At 32.6% G+C, this 15,642-nt stretch overlaps 1 protein-coding gene across 1 annotated transcript in view; it reads left to right on the forward strand.

Annotated features, from left to right (window-relative positions):
* The window catches only part of LRRIQ1 (leucine rich repeats and IQ motif containing 1), a 199,916-nt gene that overhangs the window by 61,140 nt on the left and 123,134 nt on the right, over positions 1 to 15,642 (forward strand). The window contains 2 exon segments of the mRNA XM_058425629.1: positions 5,536 to 5,609; positions 8,069 to 8,162. Coding sequence (XP_058281612.1) covers positions 5,536 to 5,609; positions 8,069 to 8,162 — 168 coding nt within the window.

Consider the following 15,642-nt stretch of genomic DNA (forward strand, 5'->3'; position numbering starts at 1 on the left):
TTAATCTGCTCTCAACTTGCATGTCTTTTTGAAACTGTTAGGATGGATTTAAATTTGATTTCCCTAAGGATATAAAGTAACACTTAAAAAAATACCTTAACATTCAATTGAAATGGGTACCTGCCTCAGAAGATCTATTTGAAACCACCAAACATCTGGATCTTTGCTGAGAATAACTGGATAAACCAAAACAGGAGCACAATATGTGTATTTCTCCTCTGCTTAATATTTCATTGTAATCCATTCACTCTAATATGATTAATTTCTTCATCAAAGGCACAAGGAGTAGGGGAAAGAAACCACCTTTAACAAGAAATTGTTTCTTTAAGTTATACAATGCTCACAAAACACATGAATAAGGACAATACCATTTTTACATATATACCTATTTTCCCTCGAGACATATAAAATCATCTCTCAATCTCTTCCACAATAGTGTTCATCTTTTAAGCAGGTATATACTAAATAACTTAACTTCCACCTATTAAACGTTGACATTGAAAAACAAATATGTATTCAAAAAATCCCCTCAAATTACTTTAATCCAATCTAAAATTTAAAATTTGACTTGAGTTTAAAAGGACATTTGTTCCCAGAGCCAGCTCCATCAGATAATACTGTGTAAGTAATCTGGGCAATTCACAAACTCCTTGGATCTTTTCAGAATATTTTCCAGGTAGAGTATACTTTCAAAATGAAATATTCAGCTATGTTTTGGACATACACAGTAAATCACGGAGGAATTGAGATACCTAACATATTTTATAAAAGTGGACCTCAAGCCACATTAATGAGCATAAAATATTTAAAGAGATTATAAAGAAAATCAAGAAATTTTTTGGCAAGTAATGCCTTTAATTTATTTGGGCAATTTAAATGATCAAAGATAGTCTATTTCTAAAAATTAAATTTAATACTAGCTGATAGACTTTCGCTCTATCAGTATAATATGACTTATGCATATCGAGCTAATAAAATGGGAGTTATATAAACTAGAGAATTAAATATTTTTTAGAACTGAGTATGATAATTGGAATGATTAATCCAAATGTTTTCTATTTATAATTTTGTTTGCATAATCTTATAATGTTTGACTATTGAGATGGGGTTTGCTATTTGTGGGACAGAAAAATGAGTATTATATGTGTTCTTACACCCACAGAGCATTTTGGCATAAAAGAACTTAATTTTTAAAACTCATCTATACCAAAAAGTAAAATTATTGTATATGTGATTTTGAAATTTTAAATAATACTGTCACTGATATTGGAATATATTTCTTCTGAGACTGTCAGAGCTCTTTGTACATGTAACCTTCTGCCATTATTGAGAGGATGAAGGGAGAAGGCCCAAGAGCACCAGGGAAATGTCATTGATAGCAAAGGACATAGGGAATACTAAAATGATTTTGTAATGTCATAGTGTAAAGATGATCTTCAACCTTAGAATATTTCACAAGTTTATTTTCATTGACTGTAGAAATTATCTATTTTAATTTATGCTCTTACATGTGAAATGACTTTTTAAAAAACCATATTATGTTTGATAAAACCAAATCTGTGTTTGAATATTGACCCTACAACTTGGTCAGTAGATGTTGAGCAATTCTGCTATCTGACCCTTAGTTTTTTCTCACAAGTAAAAGTGGTTATGCCTACCTTACCTATTTTATGGGATTTTAATGATGATCCAAGAGGAAAGGGAGAATAATTTTATAATGTGATATTTGGATTTGTGTTTGGTATGGATTTTAAATTATATATACTTTTCCTTTAATTTTTGATATTTTCATCACAAAGAAGATATTATGTGTCCATATGCTTTTTTCCCCAACAAATGGAATACATATAAAGAATGATTCTTAGTACATATTTTTTGAAGTACTTGTTTCATCCTGATTTCTGTTTTAAATTTTCAGTAAGACATGTGACTGTTTTAAGTTTGACTTAGTGGAGTTCTAACTGGATGACTCTCTGGCTTTATAAGGCTTTTTACTTCCAGTGAGACTCTAAGTAGGAGCAGAAAGTGGAAACTAGTACCCATTGGCTGTTCATTGTACAAATCTTTTGCTTTTTGTCGTCTTTGAAATTTATATCTTTTTAATGCCCAGGGCTAATGTGACAAGGTCAAATGGTTTTAGGTTTTCACTAATGTCCTTTGTCTTTCTGGTTTGAATTTTCTTGGAAACAATATACATAGAATGTCAGTAAAAGGAAAAGTTCTAGAGGTTTTTTAAAAAAGGATTTTACTATTAAGTTACTACCATCCTAATGAATAGTTATAAAGGTGAATGAGTAGCCAGTTTTCTTGATTAAAATGTCAGAAGAAAACAAACATGATTTTAACAGCACGGTTATCTGAAAAGATTACTTTCAATATTACAAAAAGATTTTTTCAAGGCATATATTTCTTTGCTTTGATTGATTTTTGCAAAGATTTATTGATTTTTGATTCTAAAAAAATTATTGGTTATTTTCATTTGAGGTCTTTTTATAACCTATATGTTACCATATAACTTATTGGCTAAAAACGTGAGATACTCTTGAAAAAAGAAAAAAAATTGTATTCTGAGTGGTTTAACATGCCATTACTGTTAATATTTCAAAATCTTTTCACTGGAAGGGTGAAGAGTTAGTATTAGAAATGTATTAAGGGTAGAGCACAGAAACAATTTTCTTGTTAATAAGTACATTTATTAAAATTTTATTTTTACTTGAATTATATTTATATATATAAATTGCATGTAATAATTATACAGAACGTGCTTGAATAGGAAATGTCATAAAATTGAGACTTAAACGTACTAATTATGTATAGGTAAAGCCTGAATTTCCTCTATCGGATAGCTCCATCTCTTCCCGCCCCACTTCCCTTCCCTTCCCTTAACGTTTTTTTTTCCTTTTCTTTACTTCAATATCCATGTGAGATTTCAGTAAATTTCACTCTTATTGAGTATATGTACAAATAATTCAGTGTATGTAATGGCTAATATATTCTCACTTTTATTATCTTGGATATTTTTCTCCTGGAAATTGCTTTTAAGAAGTGGGATCTTATATGTTTAATATGAATGTAATATTGTATTTAGGATTGGCAACATGTAGAGAGATGTTCTCCCAGCCTAATTGTATCATCGACTTTTTCTTTCTTTTTTTTTAATTTTATTATTATTATACTCTAAGTTTTAGGGTACATGTGCACAATGTGCAGGTTTGTTACATATGTATACATGTGCCATGTTGGTGTGCTGCACCCATTAACTCGTCATTTAGCATTAGGTGTATCTCCTAATGCTACCTCTCCCCCCTCCCCCCACCCCACAACAGTCCCCAGAGTGTGATGTTCCCCTTCCTGTGTCCATGTGTTCCATTGTTCAATTCCCACCTATATGAGTGAGAACATGCGGTATTTGGTTTTTTGCCCTTGCAATAGTTTACTGAGAATGATAATTTCCAGTTTCGTCCATGTCCCTACAAAGGACATGAACTCATCATTTTTTATGGCTGCATAGTATTCCATGGTGTATATGTGCCACATTTTCTTAATCCAGTCTATCGTTGTTGGACATTTGGGTTGGTTCCAACTCTTTGCTATTGTGAATACTGCCGCAATAAACATACGTGTGCATGTGTCTTTATAGCAACATGATTTATAGTCCTTTGGGTATATACCCAGTAATGGGATGGCTGGGTCAAATGGTATTTCTAGTTCTAGATACCCGAGGAATCGCCACACTGACTTCCACAATGGTTGAACTAGTTTATAGTCCCACCAACAGTGTAAAAGTGTTCCTATTTCTCCTCATCCTCTCCAGCACCTGTTGTTTCCTGATTTTTTAATGATGGCCATTCTAACTGGTGTGAGGTGGTATCTCATTGTGGTTTTGATTTGCATTTCTCTGATGGCCAGTGATGATGAGCATTTTTTCATGTGTTTTTTGGCTGCATAAATGTCTTCTTTTGAGAAGTGTCTGTTCATGTCCTTCGTCCACTTTTTGATGGGGTTGTTTGTTTTTTTCTTGTAAATTTGTTTGAGTTCATTGTAGATTCTGGATATTAGCCCTTTGTCATCAGTAGTATATCTTCTTTCTCTCTGCTAGTGCTGAAAGGGATAGTACAAGGGAAGAGTGAAGGTCAATACAAGGGTTAATCTTCTGCCAGACCCCATGAGGCTTCCACTCACCGGGTTACTCTGTGAGCTTCTGACCTGAGAATATAAAAATAAGAGATTTCGTTGTTGTTGTTGTTGGTGGTGGTGGTGGTTTCTATGGCAGTGAGTTTGTAGAAATAAAGAGGTAAAGGACCCTTCCAGGACAACTGGAGGGAGAGTATAAAAAACACAAAAGCAATAAAAGTGAAAATTAATGCATACTTATTTATTTTGTACCAGAGATAGACCTTGAGCCAAAGCGTATTTTGAACAGCTATGGAATTATAGTGGGAATTAATTCAGAAGACTTCTCTAATTGTGGCAAAAAAGATATATATATATATATATATATATATATATACTATACTCTTTTTTTTACGAAGGAGTTTTTATCTTGCTTAAAGATTCAGATGAGCTGGCTTAATTTAATTTCCAAATAGCTACAGGTAACGTGATATTATGTTACACAGTAAGTGTAGACTTGTCCTAGTTGGAAATGCAAATCAAACTAGAGTTAATTTACCCTTTACAGCTTTTGTTTCCAATGACGTGGGTATTTTCAATATCACAATTTTTGTCTGAATATGGGTTTTTGATAACAATTATAACTTAGAAAATAATGAAAACCTTTAAATGTAGGAGGAAAATTAATTATTACTAGATTATAATATGCATAATTAATTAGTATTAATTTTAAATATCAGTGTGTTTTGGCCAAGTTTAAGTCCATTCTGTTGAGGTAAAACATTTTATATTATTCTGTTCTTATACTCATTTATTTACATATTGAGTATATTTCCAATTTAAAAGTAAGCCCAGTTTAATTTTGAATACTTACAGCACTATAATACTTTCAATTAGTAAAGAAAGATGTTTTAAAACAAAACTAGTGATTAGTTAGTTCTCCTGTTGGAAAGTAGTAATTTCTCCTGTTGAAAAGTGATTTTTCATTTGTACCTTAAGTTTAGGTTATGTGTTTCAGGCAGGGAGAAAAATAAATAAAAAATGTAAATTCTTTGTAAATTTGGCCTTACATGAATACGAAACAAAATAATTAGAACAAAACACACTTATTCTTATTCAAATAGCAAATACACATGAAAATCCATGATTTTTGTGATTGAAATTAGTAATTTCAGGATTTCCTTTAAAAAATGAATAGAAGTCTTCCATCATAAATACGTAGAACTCTATAATTACTGCATTTGTAAAAAGTACTGTTAGCAAGTGCTATAATTGTACAATTATAATTGTATATATAAAATTGTATAAAATGTGGATAATTATATAATTGTATTATAAAAATGTATTGTTATATAGTTACAATGGTAACATTAAGGACTTTCCAATTTAGAATTTTGATGAAGTTTATGTTTTTGTTTTCAGCTTGACCAAAATTGTACCACTTTTTCATTTTGTTTCATTGGAAAAGCTAGATGTCAGCCACAATTGTCTTTCTGGTAAGTTTAGCATAATATATGTATTTTAAATAATAGACTTTTGACTTTCTGTTTCAAATATGATAAGAGGTTGTTTTAAATGCATGAATTAATGGCATTTACATATAATAAACCTGTAAAATAAGGCATGCTGAAATAATTCACTTGAAATTTTATTTCCACTTTTACAGTCATATTACTTCCACATCTTTCTGGTAGGCCTAGCCAAAGTCACAGTTATGCTTTTATTTAAAAGTCATACATCTTTTACTTATGAAATGAATAGCCTAATGAAGATGAGCAGGCAGTATACCTTTCTAACAGGTATAGAGTAGTTACTCATTAAAAATTTATTAAAGAATCATGACTTGAATTGACTTCTTCCTTTCCTCAAAATTTCCTCATTCCCAGTCCCAGTCAGTCCACTCCTAGAGGCAGCCACAGACTGAATTTATCCCACATATTAATTTTGTCTTTATATTAACTGGATCAAACAGTACATTCATTTTTTTCTACAACTTTCTTTGTGTGATATTAGCATCTGACATTCTACCACTTTATATATTAATTAATTTATTTTTCTTAAGTGTAAGGGATATATGAATATATCACAATTTGTTTATCCATTCCCCTGTTGAACGTACTTTGTTTGTGGTTTGGGGGTTATGAATACAAAGTTCCTATGGTTCTTGTACAAATATTTTTGCAGGCTTAAGTTTTCTCTTCTCTTGGGTAAATGTGTAAGAGTGTATTTGTTGGATAATAGAGTAGGTGTAACTCTAAAAGAAACTGACATACTATTTTCCAAAGTAGTTGGAACATTTTACAACCCCACCAGAAATAAGAGTTACAATTGCTCCATTCTAGAGAGCTTTTAATACTTTGCTATGTTATCTCATTGTGGTTTTAGTTTGCATTGACCTGATGCATAAAGACGTTGAACCTCTTTACAAGTGTTTATTGGTGATTTTTGCACCCTCTTTTGTTGTGTCTATTCAAGTGTTTCACCATTTTGGAAATGTGATTATTTTTATTTTTCTTATTGATCTATAAAAATGTTTACGTATTCTGGACATCATTGTCTTATAAATTTCTAGCCTTTGTTTTACCTATCAATTTTCTAAATTTCTTTATTTATTTAGATGGGTAGATATTTTAATTTTTTTGTTATTTTTGTGTGTCCTTTTGTAATAAATTTTTTACTCCCAGATTGAGAAGATAATTTTCTGTGCTTTATTCTAGAAGCTTTTGTACAGATTTTACTGTTAGGCCTATGATCCCTCTCAAATTAATTTTTATGTATGGTGTGAAGTAGAAGTTGAGTTCATTTTTTATATGGATATCGAATTGTTCCAGCCACACTGGTTGAATACACTTTTTTTCATAATTGAATTACTTTGCCATCTTTGTGCAAAAATTGTTTTACATTTGGTTTTCTTTGGGATATGTTTCCATTGATTGCTTTTCTCATAACTATGGCTTATGTTTTCCTATTTCTTTGGATGTCTAGTAAATTTTAACTATTTGTTGAACATTGTAGCTAATTCTGCATCGAACATTGTAGACAGTTCAGTAAGTCAGGGTGTTGTTGTCTTCCTTTAAAGGATGGTAAGTTTTATTCTTGCAGGAAGTCAAATTAATTATGAATAATTTTTAAATAATTTTGTTCCTGCCAGGCTTAGTTTTGTTCTATTTTAGGACAGGTCATTTTAGTTTTCTTTCTTTTTTTTTTTTTTTTTTTTTTTTTTTTTGACAGAGTTTTTTTTTTTTTTTGAGACAGAGTTTCATTCTTGTTGCCCAGGCTGGAGTGCAATAGCACGATCTCAGCTCACTGCAACCTCCGCCTCCCAGGTTCAAGTGATTCCCCTGCCTCAGCTTCCCAAGTAGCTAGGATTAGAGGCCTGCGCCACCATGCCCAGCTAATTTTGTATTTTTAGTAGAGACAGAATTTCTCCATGTTGGTTACACTGGTCTCAAACTCCTGACCTCAAGTGATCTGCCCGCCTCGGCCTCCCAAAGTGCTGGGATTACAGGTGTGAGCCACTGCCCCTGGCCCTATATTCACTTTTTTAAAGGTAAAAAGGTCCATGCAATTCTATTTCGTTGTATATACAATTTTAACACTTATGCTATTACTTTAGATTTTACTTCTTCAGACTTTGTGCTTACAGTCTGTCACAAACTATTCTAAGTCTCTTATACACATTATCTTATTTAATTCTAACCCTATAAGACAGATATGAACCTGAACTGTAAAGCAGATTTGCAAAAGTTCACACAGCCGTTAAATGGTAGAAACATATATTCTGACAATAGTCTGTGTTCTTAACACAGTCTTCTTTAAAAAGCATGTAGTATTCTGCAGAAGAAATAAAAATATTGCTTTTCTTTAATAGGTAACCAGTAAATACAGTGGTCCTAGATTTATGATGTTTGTTCTAAATCTATGATATCTTTCAAAATGATTTTATTTTCTGTAGATCTTAAAAGTGCCATAAAATGGTTTGATGCATGCTATTCTCTCCGTGAATTGTCTCTCACTGGAAACCCACTTCTTCGAGAAACAAACTGGAGGTAAAGAAGCATTGTTGCACCCCATGAATATCCATTATTATAGTTGCAGAAAAAACAGTTTGATAAAAATTGTCCTATGAATAACAATTACCTGGGATAAGTTAATTAAAAAATTAAAAGTCATTTTAAACCAAAAAAGTTTTGTAAAAGTAGTTTTAAAAATGTTTTTATTCTAAAATAATTTTCTTGCACATGTATGAACTAATACAAAATTGAAATTAAAATTGTAATGTAAACCATTAATTATGTGACAAGTTTAGTGTGATATTAACTTGGGTTTTGCATTTGTAGAAAAGGTATTTGTTGAGAATTGCTTTTTTGCCAATCATCTAATTACATAGCTTCCTACTTAAATTGTTTCCTTTTTGAGAGTAATTTGGTTTTGTTTTATTTTCCTGAAAGAGAAGGATGGTGTCTGTAAAAAAGTTTGCGTGATAAGCATGTTTAAATTCTTGCTCCTCTTTGGAATATTGCAATACCTAAATGTAAACCAAGAAAAATATTTTGTAATTTTTAATACATTTTCATAGAAAAAGTTTTCTCATTTACACTTCTAATAATATACTAACACCATTTCCCCCAAATTGACCACCATCTTTTTTCAAAAATTAGCTATTTTGTGATAACTTACATATCATAATTTTTATCATTTTTGTTTATGAATATGAATATTTTGTGAAAAACTGGACATTTTTATCACCTTAAGAAATACCTCATGCTTTTTTGCAATAAGTTCCCTCCCCCAGTATTTTAAAAACATCTCTCCACTCTTTTATGGCTTTCATTGTTTCTGGTGAGAAATGTCTACTGACATTCTTGTCTTTGTTTCTCTGTCTAAGAATGATTTTAAGATTTTCTCTTGATCACTGGTTTTCAGCAATTTGATTACAATATGTTTTGGTGTGGTTGCATTTAGTTTACTTGGGATTTATCACACTTTTTGGATCTGCCATTTTCATAAAATTTGGAAAATTTATGGCCATTTTTTTTCAGATTTTTTTGTTCTCCCTTTCACTACCTATTCTGTCCTAGTAGGACTCCAGTTTCAACAATATCAGACCAGTTGAATTATCCCAGGAGTTGCTGTTGTTGTTTTCTTTTACTTATTATTATTTCTTTCCCTTTCTGTGCCTCACTCACTCCGAATAGTTTCTATTGCTTTGTCTTCAAATTCTCTGATATTATCTGTTTAAGTATCTACTCTGCTTTCAGTCTCATCTATTTTTCATTTCTGACTGCAGATATATTTTTCATCTATATAAATTTATGTATTTAACATTTGTAATTTCTCTTCTAATCATGCTCATGCTTTCTGGAACCTTCTTGAACATATGGAAAATATTAATAATAGCTGTATTAATTTAACTTCCTTATCTGTTCTTTCCATCATCTCTATCATTTGAAGGTGTATTTGTATTGATTTTTTTTTCACTGATTCTGGATCATATTTCTCTGCTTCATTACATGCCTGGTCAGTATTGGTTGTATTCTGGACATTTTGAATTTTATATTCCCAATGCTTAATTTCATTGTATTACGTTAAATAGCCTCTATTTTGTGTTTGGTGTGCAGTGGCTAAGTTACTTGGCACTAATGAGATACTTTCTAAGCTTGCTTTTAAGTTCTGTTAGAATGGTCCAAAGAAATCTTTGGACTAATGCTAATCTAGCCCTACTACTATGATGACAACTTTCTGAGTATTTTTTCCAGATGTCTCATATAGAGACAGGCTGGTCTTGAACCCCGGGGCTCAAGAAATCCTCCCACCTCAGTCTTCCAAAGTGCTGGGATTACAGATGTGAGCCACTGTGCCCAGTCTTCTATGTATCCTTTTAACTTTGCCTGTGGGAACTAATCTCCTATGTCAGTTCCTATAGTTCTGCCTTCAGTTTCTACTGGTTCTTTCCCCTGAATTTAGGTGGCTTTTTCTTACACATCAACAGAAGATTACTGATTTGCCAAGTTTAAGTGAATTACCTCCCAGAATACTGAGAGAATTTGCATATGTCCACTGTGAAATTTTCCACTGTGGAATTGGTGATCATTCTGGCTTACACTTTTGTCTTTTTTATGCTCAGAACATTCATTTTTGAGATGGTTTCACATTATCTATAGTACATTTGACATTTTTATGCTGTCATTTCACTGGTACATCAAGGCAGGACAAGCCAAGCATAAACAAGGCTACAATTTAGGAAAATGAGTTTGCCAATACAAACATGCTAAATATAGGGGAAGGCACACATTTACTAAAATACATATTAGGTAGCAAAATATATATTAGGACCATTAGAGTTTAAATCAAATCAGGAAAACGTGTCAACTTGTTCAGGCAGTTAAAATACATTTATGAACAAAACACAGACTAAAAAAAAAAAATAGCTATAACACCTGATCCTAGGGCAGAAGCTGTTGACTTTTTGCCCTGATTTGGTTTCTCTGCAAGGTGTGGCCATGTCCAGGAAGACCCTGGATCTGACAATTTCAGAGGAGTATAGGATATATTACAGAAGAATTAAATGTCTGGTTATGTTTAAAATTCCCATATCTGACTTAATGTACCTGTAGAACAAGCTATTAGATTCTGGGGAATAGTCTCTCTTCCCACTCTTGTCTGAGGCTTCTGCAAACCTCTGACACTCTTTCTAGATTAATTTTTTTCCTGGATTTGTTACTTGGTCTTTGGTTAAGAAGATAGAAGCATTTTTACACTAACTCAAACACCTGTGTAATTTACTGCATATTGGTAAGAGTTATTATCTTGGCCCAGAAAGTCCATTTATCTTCCTTTTTTCTTTAGAGCTAGATTTCCAAAAAAGTTTCTAATAGTACAATGTTATTTAGGGAAATCTGGCATATTTCCACATGTTTTAGAAAAAAATTTGTCAACTTCTAGTTTAGAAATGTCTTTTCCAAGTGAATGTTAAGCTGTGCAGCACAGATGAAAGAGTATGACCTAGTACAGTGGTTCTCAAAGGTGTGTCTCTTGACCAGCATCATTCATCATCACCTGGAAACCCAGCAGAAATGCAGAATTTTTGACACCATCCAAGCCTACTGAATCAGAAACCTAGGAATGGTGTTCAGTAATCTGTACTTTAAGAAGTGCTTTTGATGATTCTGATATATAGTAAAGTTTGAAAACCACCATTTTAAAACAAAGATATTCTACCCCTACCCCATACTGTGTGATCCTGGACAAGTAACTTAATTTTCTTTTTTAGATATGTGGTCTTTCTATGTTGCCCAGGATGGCCTTGAACTCCTGGACTTAAGCATTTCCTTTACCAAAGCCTCCTGAGTAGCTGGGACAACAGGTGTGTGCCACCACGCCCAGCGCTAACTTAACTTTTTTATGTCTCTGAATCCCCAGTAGTAAAATGAGGATGATAGTCTCATGGGGTGGTTATGAGAACTGAATGGTATAATACACGTGATTTATTTAGAACAATTCTTAGAACGTGGTAAAATAACAAAAATTTACTATTTCCCGTTACCATGTTCACCAGATTATATATGGGATCTTATTCAATCACCAAGTATTTAATGAATTCCTCCTGTATGCAGTGTCCTCAGTGTCCTAACACGTTGGACATTAGGAAGGAAATTTAATATAACCCATAATTTTAAGACATTTTTCTAATCATATTGGGGAGATAAAATGTAGGCACAGAATTGATAACCATGAAAAATAATAATGATCAAAACCACTAATACAACATTCACTCTGTGCTCAACACTGTTCTCATTTAATCTATACAATATGCCTAATCAATTCTGTATGTAACCCAGCATCCCATTTTATAGTTGAGGAAACTGAGTCCCATAAAGGCTAAATAACTTGACCAAGGTTACATAGCTATCGAGTAGAGGAGCCAGGAAATTTAACCCATGCAGTCTGGCTGCAAAATCTACGCTCGTAACTCTTAGAGTTTTTGTGTCTAATAAAACACTAGTGTCAAATGATTATTGTAGGCAACATATAAGCTTTAGAAATTTAGAAAAATCATCTCAGTTTAGTGTGACAAGGAGAAATGGCCTTGGCTAAAGGGGCACACTTTTAGTTAAACCTCAAAAGTTTGCTAAGATTTAAAATCATAAATAATAAAAGCAATTCTGGTGGAGGAATATCCAAGAAAAGTAAGGAAGGTCAGATGTGTAGTTAGACTCTGTTTGAAGCTAGTCTTTTCAGATGTAAAATGGGTATACTGGGAAATACCATTGGAAGGAGATGAGAAATCAAGTACTTACAGTGGTCAGAGAATAGATGAAGTACTCTCTCTATATATTACTTCATTTCACAGCAGCCCTATAAGTTGGGTTCTGTAATTGTCATTCTCATTTTAGAGAGGTATTTACAAAAGCCTAGATACCTTATGATTTGAATAGTACTTATCTCATAGGGTAATATAGGTTCGGCTTCATAAAAAATAACCCAGAAATCTGTGTGGTTCAATACTAGATTATTTCTTGTTTACATTACATTTGATGTGGGTTCAGCCTGTATAATGGAGGCAGACTCAGAAACTCAGGCTGCTTCCATTTTGTAGACCTGTTTCATGTGACTTCACTGTACTTGGCTTTTGTAAGCTAGTGGATTGTGGTAGGAGAGAGGGAAAGGGACCATAGGGAAGGTACAACTGACATATAACCACTCTGCTTTCAGAGGTCGCAGTCATCACTTCACTCATATTTCATTCCGTTGACTAGTTCCATTCATGTAACTGGTCATATCACCAAACCTACTGCACGAGAGGCTAGAAAAGGTAAAGAATAAGGCAGTCATCGCTTCACTCATATTCCATTCCGTTGACTAGTTCCATTCATGTAACTAGTCATCACCAAACCTACTTCACGAGAGGCTAGAAAAGGTAAAGAACAATAATATCAGCCAACACTAACAGCCTGTGTGAAGGCTAAATATGCTACCACATGAAAGCATTTTATAGAGTGCCTCTTACATGGCACACTAAGAAAATATTACCTATTGTTTTTAGTGAGCAGTAGAGAACATTTGAATATATGTGTGGTTATAAAATAGTAGATTACATGTTTAGTTCTGAATATATTTCTGGCATTGTCCCAGACATTTTGTATTTCTACCAGAAATAAGCATTTTGGGAAGACTTTTTTCATCAGCAAACTGATAAGAGATTAGGAAACAAGTGACCAAATTTATTAGAGTCCAGGAATTATAAAGGGCTAAAATTCAGTCTTGGAAATAGCCCCAAATTATTGTACAGATTCTTCCAGAATAGAGCTGGAAGGGGACATATGTACCATATATATGTATATGGTATTAGACATTATATATATACACACACACACACACACACACTCCTTTCATTTTCTTAATATCTAAAAATTGAGGTGCAGAGATTAATTAGCGTACATTAGATACGACATGCTTGCAAGCACAGTTTTCTAAAAAATGTCAAAATATCTAAAAAATGATTTCTAAAAACATCTAAAGTATAAAATTTTCCAGAGATGGAAAGATTAAATAAATATTGTTCATTTTATTATATCCTTTGATAGGACATTCTTCAATCTTGTATAGTTTATCATCTCCTGAATAGCTAGACTACATCTTCTTAGATTTGGATCTATTTTCTCTTAAAATAATTTTTATAAAGTTTATACCCTTGATATTATTTCCTCTCTTTTATTTACACATAGTTTTTAAAACCAATATTAATATTTTCTATTAATATTAAAGTTAATGTATAAATAGGCTATTTCTATACTTTTTATGTTAATAACATAAGAAATATTTCTAACTTGGAATATATATTGTTTTCCCATTCATACTAAACATATGCTATTCTTTTCTCATGGCTTTCTTTTGCTTTTTAAGAGTTTTGCTTCTGAAAGACAACGCAAGACGAATTTTATGTTCTGAAATAATCTCTGGGTACTGGGGATTCTGTAGTTATAAAAATGGCAGTTTACATTTTTATTTCTGGATATATTTCTTGCATTGTCCCAGGCACTTCTTATTTCTACCAGAGAAAATTGGTCACTGCCTCAAGGCATGGGTTATTTTAGGGAAGTTTCAAATATTTTACTCATTCAGATGTGATTTCAGGGAAGCCATTAAAAATACGTTAGTTGGACTCATGTAATGAGAACGTACTCTTCCCCTTTCATTCTCTTGTAGATAAGATCTTTTAACTTACTATCTCACAGGCTATCTTTAGGGCACAAAATCCCTGTTCTCCCGAATGTCTGGATGGTTTTTCTTGCCTCTTATTTAATTTATAATAAACTTATGGCTTCCCTCTTGCCTTTTTGCTTTAGCAAGTTGGCATTCTGTTTACTCAGAGATAAATATCTATCGTCATTTATTGGGAAAAGGATAGAATCACTTTTCCTTACTAATATTACACTTTAGTCCTTCACTACGTGCCCTTTGGATGCATATGGTCAATTCTCAATCTGGAGACATTTGCGGCACCTTGAATACAAATGTTCAGACCAGTTTCCTTAACTTTTGTTGAATACAAGAACAGAATTGCAATTTTAAAGAGAACAGAAGGAAACATAGTTGGTGACAGAATTACCATTTATATCTTGGAAACAAATTCTGGAGGGTGCAGAGGAGTGTATTTCCTTTATTTTTTTAAAGGACATCTATTCATTTACCCAGAGAGTTTAACAGCTTGATCTGCAGTACTGAATTGTGTAGATTGCACTTAGTTTGTCCATTTCAGGTTTGTGTTGTAGCATTTCACTGAAATCTGTTAAATTGAGAAATTTTATTTATATCCATTAATTTTTAAAAGGATATAATCTAAAACAGCCATCTAAAATGTTATATCCCTAATGGAAAAAATTTTGTTTATTATTTTTGCTTCTGGTTACATAGTACCAGCACAGTCCCTTGTATGTAATAGACACCCCAAAATATTTGTTGAACAAATACATTACAGTATTTAATTACATTATAATGTGTAAAGCCTTGACAAATTGCATGTTTCTGCCCCCCTCTGCCAAATTTTTCTATTGAACTCATTTAATTTTACATTAGTGATTAGAAATGTTATTCCTGATAAATTGACAACTGGTGTTATTGCTAATTCACAGTAATTATCAGTATCAGGAATTGTGAAACTACAGTACTCAGACTTCTAAAGTACTGTAGTATTTATCACATTCCCCAGGTTTCCAGAGAAACTGAACTCTAGGACATATTACTATAAGAAATATCAATTGTTGATGTCAAATCATAAGGGTATCAGAAACTTCAGTTATTCAAATGAGTTGTGTGTGTGTGTGTGTGTGTGTGTGTGTGTGTGTGTGTGTGTGTGTATGAAAGGCCACCTAAATGTGTTTCTAGACCTTTCGTGCGCTGGGTGTAGGACCCCCTCATCTGGAATAGAAGCAATTGATATTTCCACTTACCTGTAGTGGCTCAAGTTCTGGGGCTATGCTTCTTTTACACTGGGTTTAAAGTACTCCTAATCTCCAAGTTTGGGAT

The sequence above is a fragment of the Hylobates moloch genome, unplaced genomic scaffold, assembly GCF_009828535.3.
Source record: "Hylobates moloch isolate HMO894 unplaced genomic scaffold, HMol_V3 SCAFFOLD_12, whole genome shotgun sequence".
Taxonomy (NCBI): domain Eukaryota; kingdom Metazoa; phylum Chordata; class Mammalia; order Primates; family Hylobatidae; genus Hylobates; species Hylobates moloch.